At 42.6% G+C, this 10,867-nt stretch overlaps 2 protein-coding genes and 1 long non-coding RNA gene across 4 annotated transcripts in view; 2 read left to right on the top strand and 1 right to left on the bottom strand.

The window, feature by feature from the left end:
• Positions 1 to 10,867, bottom strand: part of LOC109417328 (uncharacterized protein DDB_G0283357-like) — a 1,264,336-nt gene that overhangs the window by 1,184,398 nt on the left and 69,071 nt on the right. The gene's annotated exons all lie outside the window — the stretch shown is intronic.
• On the top strand, positions 497 to 3,384 carry LOC109623185 (uncharacterized protein DDB_G0283357-like). Its single transcript, XM_062860693.1, has 2 exons — positions 497 to 3,310; positions 3,364 to 3,384. Exons 1-2 carry the CDS (start codon positions 1,841 to 1,843, stop codon positions 3,382 to 3,384), a joined length of 1,491 nt encoding a protein of 496 aa, XP_062716677.1. The 5' UTR covers positions 497 to 1,840.
• On the top strand, positions 6,035 to 7,272 carry LOC134287640 (uncharacterized). The gene is made up of 2 exons (XR_009997426.1): positions 6,035 to 6,744; positions 6,820 to 7,272. It is a non-coding gene; the product is annotated as an uncharacterized LOC134287640 (long non-coding RNA).

The following is a 10,867-nucleotide window of genomic DNA, read 5'->3' as shown; positions in this document are numbered from 1 at the left end:
ACACGGGACGCGAGACCAATTTTCTGTGTCAGTAGGTTCTTTTCCTCGTCGTCGCCGCCACGCTGTCTTCCCCTTAAGTAAGCTCAACCTAGAGCTCAACCAACGTATGCTCCCGTACCGTCGTCCTCGCGAATTGTTTCTGTAACACAGTGTCAGAGTGGTGTGTAGCAAAGCAACGCAACCATCAGCGGTGTGTCGTCTTCCGGGTTCCGGGGATGTTGAGGGGTTGCCGCCTCTGAAGAAATTTCGGCTGTTTTGGAATAGGGTGGTTAGTTAGTGTGCGTTGGAGTTTTACTATAACATATCAGGACTCTAAATCAATCCTTCCGTAGCGGGACGGACGGGAGTGATAGCTGCTTGTGTTCGCAACATACGAGTTCGCAGCACGGGACGGGGTGCGTGGAGATGAGAGCGTGAGTTACCCATCGAGGCAGCTGTGCGCATGTCCAACCGAAGTTCCCCTATGCTGCCGTTCGGTTGCCGTCGATGACGGATGATGACGGCGATGACGGGCACGGCGGTGGTTCTGTGACTACACAACTGGGCTACCGTGGCAGTAGGGTACCAATTGCGTAGCGTAGTTCCACTCTGACGTCACACTTCTGTCGCGTTGCCTGGCGCTTGCAGGCACTCACTCTCCGTGCAGGTCGTCGTCGTCCTCACCGTAGCAAGTCGTCACCGTCTTCGCGGATGGTCGTGGTCCTCGTCGTCGTCTTCGCAGTCGTCGGATCCCGAAAGCTCCTCTGGTGCGCGTTCGGCGGTTCGGTTTGGATCCTGCCAGGCGGTGTGGATTCCCTGGTTCGGGCCTGGCACACAAGTTTCCCGTGCCAACGCAACCAGAACGTAGCAAAGCTTCACTCGGTGCGGTCGTGTAACATCCCACAGTCCCAACAATACAGCGCAGCAGAAGAGCAGGAGGCAAAGAAAGGCAGGCACCAGAGGCAAAGAGAAGGAAAACTGTGCATTTGTGTTTGGCTGTTTTGCCAAGAGTTTCGGCTGAGTTGTAGAAGAAAACGCGCTCGCCGGATTAGTCAAACCCCGCGGGAGAAGTGCAGGCATTACTTATATAGTAGGGCAGTGGCGTGCTTTCGTATTCTCCTTGAAATCGGTCAAGTCCGACACGGTTGGGGACACCACTGGAGGAGTGTAAGAGGCGTTCTGAAGACGCGACTTACGCGGACCGTCTCTTTGTACAGGTTTGTGGAAACAGGTGCTGAAACGCTTCAGTAGTTGATTCGGAGAAGAAAAACATCGGTGCTAGACGAACAGAACAATCGGCGGGCGTGAAGAAGAACGGTGAAGCAGTCGAACAGTGCTAAACGCGTAGAAGCACGTTGACCGTGAGGAAGAAGGCTTTAAATCTACGGAAGAAAGTTCGAGTGGTGGTGCGGAGAGATATCGCTTTCGCCGAGAGCCAAAATCGCTTTTTGTAACATTTTATAAGTGACCGTCGTCGTCGTCTCGAGTGGAATCTGTGGTGCGAAGAATCCGTTTTGTCGCAGTTATCGAGAGTTTAGTTTTCTAAGAAAAGCACTTTTTAACGAGCAAACTTGAATCTAGTTAAAGTTGATGTCAGTGTCTAGCGAATAAGAGAATTTTAATCTAGCTTAAATAAGTTTATTTTTCTACTCTAAATAAATCTATGAAGTTTCTGATAGTAGAACTGTTTAAGAAATAATAAGTGAAACGTTTGAAAAGATCGTATCGGTGAAGAGTCTGTTTGTATGCTGCAATTGACCTGCAACTAGTTGAACTTGAAGAAGAATCTCCGAGAATCAAACTGACCGTTCAAGGGTTGGAAATCGCGCGCGTGTGAAGGTGAATTTGAACCGCTTCTTAAATGGGTGATTTCATGTACGGAGGCTCGGTCCTGACGAATGATTCGTGTATGTCCAGCCAATCGCTGCTCGACACGTTGAGTATTAACAATCTGCTGAATATCAAGCATCTATCCAACGGAGCAGGTGTCGGCTCGGTAGGCGGTGGTCTAAGTCCCTCGGCGTCGGAGCCCTCGTCGAACGTGGGCAATTCCAGTGTGGACTCAATCGTCGACAACAACAACTCGACAAACGGTGGCTGTAAATCGGGAAAGAAGTCAGCAATGTCCACGACGACAAGCATGGCATCATCCGGAGTCAGTGGCGTTGATGAGACCGGACTGTTGATTGCCCATTCTCAAATCGCATCCAGCAACTCGGCTGTCACCATTCCAACCATCACGACAGCCATCTCGTCCGAATGCTCACTGACCGCATCCAGCGTCAACACTCTGTCACTCCAGTTGAACGCGGGCCAATCCGACGACGATACATCAACCTCCTCACTGCTGAACGGTGGAGGCTCCGGGACTTCACCAATCGCTTCCCTCAACAGTCACAGCAACAATAACAACAATCCCAACGCCACCAACAACAATCTCCTAATGGAAAACTCCGATCTACATCTTCCCAGTGCTGCCGAAGAACTCAGCCTCAAGGCAGCCGATCTGAGCTGCCTAAGCGTGACTTCCAGCCTCATGAATGGCGGATCCTCTTCGCACATGATCCTTCCTCCGAATGGCCTCAACTTCGGAACCGCTCCGGACCACAGCCCTTGGTCCACCAGCATCGACGACCCGACCACCGCCGCCAGCTCCCATCTCTCCATTAACGGCCTCGGTGGATTCCAGAACTACTCCAACAGCCACCTGTACAACGGTGCTGCCGTCGCAGCCGCAGCAGCCGCCGCCGCTGCCCAGCAACAACGCCGTGCCATCACTGCTTCCCACGGAGGATTCCCCCATCATGGCCTCTCCCCCAACAACCCCCAAAATCACATGCTCCAACACCATTCCTCCTCCAACCCCCAATCCCAACAACCCCAGCAGTCTCAGTACAAAAACTCCTACCCAACCTGGTCCAACCCTGCCCCAACCCCCTGGTCCCAACAACAACCACCCCAAAACCCTCAAAACCCCATGAACTCCTGGAACCGTGGCCGCTCCGTTCCCAACATGAACCTAGGCAACACCCTCTCCAACCCTCTCCACCCACGCAAACCCCACAACTCCCAACAGCAATCCCTCTCCCCGTACTCCAACCACCTCCACCAGTCCCAGCAGCAACCGCACCTCCAGCAGTCCCTCGCCTCCAACCTGATCAACTCGCCCTCCAAGTACCGTCGAAGCACTTCCTACCCGGCGGGCAAATCCGGTCTACCCAGCGCCGGAAACGGCGCCGGTGGCGGCGGTGGTGGCCCCTTCGGTGCCGGTCCGCTCGATTGCGTCCCGCCGCTGGACGACACCCGTGATCCGTTCCTGTCATCGTATCAGGTAAGTGCCCTTGATTTTCTATCACTATTGGTTGACCTTCACCTTTCCTATAGCGACGACGGTCGCAGTCATAGAGAGAGGGAGAGAGACCGAGCGTCTTAGTTATGGTTTGGCTTACCGCCCCGAAAGATGCCAGAAGCGAGATGCGTTTCTTCATTTGATGTGAATGTGAGGCGGGCGTCGGTCGTTCGCACGACACCGCCTCGCCGCCCGTGTTGAGATGCTTGCTAGTTTTCTTAAGTTAGTCTAAAGATAACATCGTCGTCGGTCGGAAGGTACCTAACGTGATGCTACGCGATGCTATGTGATGGGAAGAGAATGTGCTTGGGTGGGAGGGGTAAGGTAGATGAACCATTAGGATGGGAAATCCTATCGCTTTTATAATGTTAAATGGGGAAATTTTTGATTATGGCAATTTGTAGTTGCTGCATCGGTATCCAGTTACCCTAGTGGTTAAGGCTATGGATCGCCAATTTGGAGGCGGCGGGTTTGATTTCCGTTCCGATCGGGAAAATTTCCTCGATTCCCTGGACATAGTGTATTATTGTACTTGCCTCACAATATACAAATTCATGCAATGGCAGGCAAAGAAAGCCCTTCAATTAATAACTGTGAAAATGCACAAAGAACACTACATTGAAGAGAGACAGGCCAAGGTCCAGTGGGAACGTAAAGTCTCAAAAAAGTATAAGAAGATGCTACAAATTCTTCTTGAAATTTCTAGAAAGTTTTCCAGGATAACCTCCAGGGGCACTGCCGGAAATTCCTTTAAGGATTCTTTCAGGATTTATTGAAAAAGGCTCTGGAATGTTGACAGGAAGACTGTGATTGGAGATGGTGGTTAGGGTGATAAACCATTAGGATGGGAGAAATTCCTCCAGGAATTTTGTCAGAATATTTTCCAGGAGGTTTTCTATGGGGTTCCTCCGAAAATTCTTCTAGAAAATTTTCAGAATTTCTTCTAAGAATTTCTTCTAAGAATTTCTTCAGAATTTTTCTCTAGGAATTTCTCAAAACATTTCTAAAAAAGATACAATTGCAGAAGGATATTTTTCTCAAAGATTGGGTTAACTTTTCAAAAACTCGTCTATGGTTTCCTTTAAAAATTTAGATTTTTTCAGAAACTTTTTTAAAAACAATTGCTTGAATTTCAGATACATTCAGAAATTTATTTGGAAATACCTCTAGAAAATTCTCAAAAAAATCTTCAAGTTCCTCCAGGTGTTTCTCCAATAGTTCCAGGTGTTCCATGTGACATTGCGTTTACACGCTAACGCCGCTCAGCACTAAAGTGCATAATTTCCAGACTACACCAAAAATGTGTAACCCTTGCACATTTACAAAATCAGCTCCAGTGTCCGCAAAATTGTTAAAATCGCAAAAATTTTTGTACGCCAATCTAGGTAGGATTACTAGTGACCTTGGAAAACAAAAAAAATCAACATTTCGCATCTAGAAGAGTGTACGAGCTGTTTTTTGAAAATGTGTAACTGCTACACATTTTTGTGTGGTCTGGAAATTATGCACTTATGAGTAGGTCTTACACATTTTAGTGCTAAGCAGTTTTAGCGTGTAGGGATTCTTTCAGATTATAGCATTCGAAGATTCTCTTAACAATTTCTGCAAAAATTGCAAAAAGATTTCAGTGGTTCAAGGATGCTCATGGTTGCGAACAGAATTCCTCCAGGATTCCCTTAGAAATTTCAGGGATTTTCAGGGATTTCTTCAAGAATTTCATTAGTATTTTCGTCTGCTTTTTGCGCAGGCATTTTCTAAGAGGTTCCTTCAGAAATTCTTCGACGGATTTTTTCAAAAATTTCTTCTTTTTGGAATTTCTTGCGAAGTTGCTCCAAAAGTCTCGAATGTTTTTTAAGAATCAGGGAGATTTTCGGCTTGGTAATCATTAATGAGTTGCTCCAAACATAACTTCATAAATTGCTCTTAAATTTTCGTAAAGAAGTTCCTCAAGACATTTTTTAAAAAAATTTCCATGAGTTTCCAAAGATATTCAAGAAAAACTCAACAGATTTCTTGAGGCAATCCTACAGGAATTTCGTGAAAAATCCTCTAGGAATTCCTTGGAAAATTCTTCGGTAATGTTTATGCAATATCTGGGAGAACTTAAGAAAAACTTTTGAAATCCTGCCGGGAACTCTAAAGGCATCCATGGAAATATTTCTGATAGCGAAGCGATTGCTTAAAAATTGGTAAGGTATCTTTATTAGAGAGATTTTCAGCCCGAGGCTGGTTCATCTCTTACTACTTGAAAAAAAAATCCTTGTTTGAATTTCTGCAGGAATCACTGGAGGAATTAATCAGTACATTTTTGGAGAAACTCTGGGAAAAAATATTGATGAAATCTCTGAATGCTACAGTATTTTTTATTATTTTTTAGAATAAAAACATGGAAGAACTTTTGGCGATATCCCTTAAATTCTGAAGAAGTCTAGGGAGATAAAAATATCTCCAAGAAGGAATTTCAAGAGAATCCCTGACGGAATTTCTGAAGAATTTCTCAGTAGAATTCATGTAGAAATCGTAGGAAGTACTTTTTAATGAAACTCTTGAGGAATATCTGAAAAAATCTTAGGAAAAATCTCAGTACGTATTTCATGAGGCATTTTTTAAGAACTTCTTGGAGAAATATTTGGAAAAACTTCTCGGGAAATCCTTGGTTGAACTATTAGAGAATAATAATTAAAGAATTTATAGGGAAACTCCTGGAAAATTCTCCAATAAAGCTCAAGATGTTTTATTCTTGCGTTCAATCGAAGTTCTTCTGAACTTTTTCATGAGGATCCCGCGATCTCTATGAAAGTTTTTCTCAGGATATTTTTTGATTATTAATGCAGATTTTTTCTGGGGACTCCTCTTGAATTATTTTCCCTGAATTCGTCCTATGTTTTGTAACATGGTTACAAGAACTACGTCAAACCTTCATATTAACAATATCCTCAAACGCCAAAAATAAAATAAAAAAAGAATTCGAAGCATGGGATACGCAAGGGTTATTTCGCACTTTTATATTACTCATGCGCCCCTGGTGGTGGGTGATGAAACCACAACTTTTAAAACCTTTCGGGTAACTTTGTTTTGATCTGCTCATCACTTTGAACCATGACTAGAAGCTTCATCAGTTCTTATACAAACTGATGAGCTAATGAGTTAAAACAAAAGAAATAATAGGGGCGTCGCGTCGTATAGCTTACATGACAAGCAGCGTTAACCGATCCAAACTTCCTCATTCAATCGGTGTCCAAGCTACAGATAGCTACAGCTATAGTGGATCGTAGCCCAAGTGAGTGGTGCATAGGTGACTAGAAGCGAAGAGTTATACCCTAAAAATATATATTGTACTTTCAGCTATACTCTAAGCCACCAGTTAAATAACAAGTTTTTGATATAGGCCCTAGTGCGAGTTTTAAATCAAAATTGTGAGTAATGTGTTTTTAGCTAAAATCCTATCAATTATCCTAAAATGCTTAATTCTATTCCACCATTGTGAACAGTTGCGAAAACTCAAATTCTGTGCCGTACCAGAGTACCGCACGAGCAGCGTACCCTCGAGGCGAAGGTAAATTTAATTGTGCTTCAATTTGATAGAAAAAAAATCGTGTGTGACTAGTGACTAATATACAGCTTGTAATGCGAACGTTATGTATTTTCTATTTGAAGGACGCAATCATCCTTCAAGTGAAGGTGCTACGTCGGGGTGTAGGGGATAGTACCACGCTGGGCTATCTCTAGGGACGAACCTGAAGCCCGGCGGCTTGTAGGCCTGCCCTCGTCGTCGAGCCCGTGTTCAGCCCTCTGCGCACCCAGGGCCAACCGAAGGTTTCAGACCTTCTAAGGGACATTCGGTAGTCTATTTCCGAATCGATCCCGTACCGCCTCGAAGGGTATTACGGGGCGAGAAGACCGCGTACGTCGACAGCTAATCCCAGACATCCGACACAGTGGGATCCGATCAGGCGAAATTACGCCCACCGCCCATACTCGTGTACGCAACCACCGGCTCAGGGAGGAAACCGGTGCTGAGACGGTAAACTGCCAGCCAGTGCGTGCACCCTCCGGCGACTGTGAGCCGCGTGGTATCCCGCCGCCCAGAGAGACGATCGACTGTGAGAGCATCGGTCGGTTCAGCCTACCGTAGTGTACCGTTGTCCGGTGTGACCCCCTCTTCTTCCACCAACCTCCATCGCCCAGCGAGATACAGGTCAGATCAATCTAGTTTTTTTTTTTAATACATACACGTTCGCAATTAGGATTAAATAACACTGCGCGCAGTCTAGACAAGCAACTAAGTTTTAAGTTAGTACTTGATAAGTTTAAACGCCTGAATATAACCAAATGTGCTTAGAGAACTCAGGGTTTTAGTTAATATTGAAGCACATAACCCGAGAGAAAAGGAAGAGTTTGATCGGTTCGGGTTTCGTTAGTTGGTTTTCTTTATCGCCCCCTAGTCTACGTTCTTGGTTGTGGCCTAGGTTAACGTGAAGTTGCATCGCGATTGGTTCGAAATTGATTTACATAAAGGACTCGCCTTGAGGAGTCCAGCCGGGCAAACTTGCTGATCCACATGCAGGTAGGATTCACTTACTTGCTTGGCGCTAAAGTGGATACAGTTTATATGTCGTTTTGGCCTCGTGACGTGGCAACCGTTACAGTTTCTCTCCAGATTTCTCCAATAGATCTTACTGGGTTGCTCCCAGTGTTTCTAGAGTAGTAAATACTGGAATTTCTAATTAAGTTCCTGCGTGGATTAATTCAGAAAATTGTTTATAAATTTTCAGCAGGAATTTTTTCTGTGATTTTTTCCAGAGGTTTTCCCTACATTGCACCCAGAGCTCCTCACGAGAAATTTCAGTGAATTTTCTTCTAGATTTTTTTCCCCGGCAAACATTTTAAATATTTTCGCGGCATTTTCTTGAAATTTCACTTGATGTTTATTCAAGAATATATCCAGAAGTACCTACAGAATTCATTGTAAGAAATTCCAGGAGAAATATCAGAAGGAATACATCTGAAATCTGGGAGATAAATTTCGAGAAGATCTATTGCAGACATCTGAAACTGCAAAAAAAAACCATATTACTCATGGTTTCAACATTTCAGCGCTCCCTAAGCTGAAAAGTCATCGCTCTCTAAGAGTGTCCGTTCAGGGTGTCTTCAGGGATTTCTTCGAAATTTCTTCAGAAATTCCTCCAGGAGTTTTTTCTTCGAATTGATTACAGGATTCCTCCAGATGTTTCTCATGACATTTTTTAAGGAATTTCTGCAGAGGTGTCCCAAGGAATTCTTTTAGGAATTTCCCAACGGTTAATCCAGGAATTCCTCTGGAGATATCTCCAGAAAGTGATTCAAGGTTTTAAGTGTACACAGATAAAAATAATGAGATTTACACGTCATGCAAACTTCAGTTTAGTCATGTAAACTTACTCTTATGATGGTTTACATGATATGTCATGTAAATTTGTGTTATATGTCATGTAAACACACAGAGTCATGCTGAATTACATGATATATAATGGAAGTTTACATGATATCTTATGACTTTTACATGATATGTCATGTAAACTTCTGTGATATCCCACGCTCCAATCATGTGCATCATATGTCACAGAATTTAACACACTGTTCACGATCTGTATACGAATCCTTGCAGAAATATTTCAAAAATTTATTTTTGGAATCTCCACAGGTATCTACGGGAGTTCTTTCAAGGATTTCTCTGAAAATACGTAAGGGATTCCGTTAGAATTTTCAATATTTTTGTGCAATTTCTGGAAAAACTGTAGAAAAATCTCTGGAAGAATCTTTAAAGCAAACCTAGGAAATATCGCATGAGAAATTTCAAAAAGAACCATCGTGGGAATTTTGCATGATATTTTTGAAGATATTTCTCATTGAATTCCTGGAAGAACTCTGTAAGGAATTCCCACAGGGTTTTTAAAGGGGATTTTTTTGAGAGAAAAAAATGGAAGAACTCAGAAGATATTCATAGTGGATATTGTTATAATATCCTTAAGGTACTGAAAGAGTCCCTGGTGATATTTCTGAAGAAATTTCAGATGGAATTCATGGATAAATTACTTGAAGAATCGGTGAAGAAATTTTTGAAGAAATCTCTAGTCTTATTCCTGTTAAAACCCCTGAAGGTATTTTGAAGGAATCCCAAGGAATTTGCTGAAGGAATCTCAGAAGGAATTTCTAAAACAAAAATCTAAAAATCTGGAATACCAGGGAAACATCGTGGGAAACGCTTGGTGGAACTCCAAAAGAATTTACTGACATTTTTAGGAAGAGTTCCTGCAGAAATATTTTCAGGAGTGCTAGGAGATTTAAAAAAATCCTGGAGGAATCTGAAAAATCTTTTTGACTAATTTTCAATTGAATTACTCTACACAATCCAAGAAATACTTCTCGGGAAGTTTCTGAATATGTGTGAAAAATCCACGAGGTATCCTTAAAGAAAATGTTGAAAGTATTTGTGGGGAAATATGTATACGGAAGAATCCTACTAGAATTCCAGAAACAACCTCTGTATGATTTTTTGCGGGCACCTCTAGAGAAATTCCTGGTGTGGTAATGCACAAACCGCTGGAGGAATTGTTGCTAGATTTTCTAGAGGAACCTTTGAGTTCATTTCTAGAGACATTCCTACGGATATCTCCAATGGAATCTCTGGAGTATTTACCGAGGATACCAATGAAGGCGTTCGTGAAGAAGTATTCGTACGCATTCCTGATGAAATCGCATAAAATGTTTTCTTTAAAAAAAATGCTTAACCAATTTCTGGAACAGTAGTTAAAATAACTAAGTCTTGGGCTGAAAATCTCTTTAGAAACGAAATGTAAAACTTCTGAATCTCCCGAGAAACTTATGAAGAAAACTCTTAATGAATTTTTGGAGTAATTCCAGGAGAAGTTCTTGAAGGAACCCATGAAAAACTTCATTAACGAATTTTTGGTGATATTTCTGAAGAAATTCTTAAGGGCAATGGAGATTTATTTGAAAGGATCCTTGACAGATTTTATGAACTAATTCCTGGAGTAATTTCTTAAGGTATCTACAGTGCAATTTTATAAAGAACTCTAGGTAAATTTTCTTAAGGAATCCCTGGAAGAATTTCTGTAGTAAACTTTGGCATTTTTCTATGAATCCTAGGAAGATTATCTTAGGGAATTCCCAAAGGTTATTTTAAAGATTTCCTGGAAGATTTTTGACGATTTTTTTCTAAGATGTTCTAAAGAAGTCCTTTTGCAACATTTCTGAAGGAATTCAGAACTTTTGAATTACTAAAGGGAATGGCTATAAGATTTTTCTGAACGAGGAAACTCAAGGAACTTTGGAAGAATTTCTGTAGCAACGCATGGACGATTTTTTGAAATAAATCTCTAGAGGACTTTCTAAAGGTTCTTAGTTTCAGGAAGAATCTTTTGGGAACTTCAGAGGAATAAATGAATGATTCTTAAGATTTTCTGAAGAAATCTCAGGAAAAAATCATAGAGGAATTTTCTGAGAAATCTCATAAAGAATCCCAGGTTAAATTCCTTA

This window comes from Aedes albopictus, chromosome 1 (assembly GCF_035046485.1).
Source record: "Aedes albopictus strain Foshan chromosome 1, AalbF5, whole genome shotgun sequence".
Classification (NCBI taxonomy): domain Eukaryota; kingdom Metazoa; phylum Arthropoda; class Insecta; order Diptera; family Culicidae; genus Aedes; species Aedes albopictus.
The sequence above is the reverse complement of the archived record's forward strand: the minus strand, read 5'-3'. Positions and strand labels throughout refer to the sequence as shown.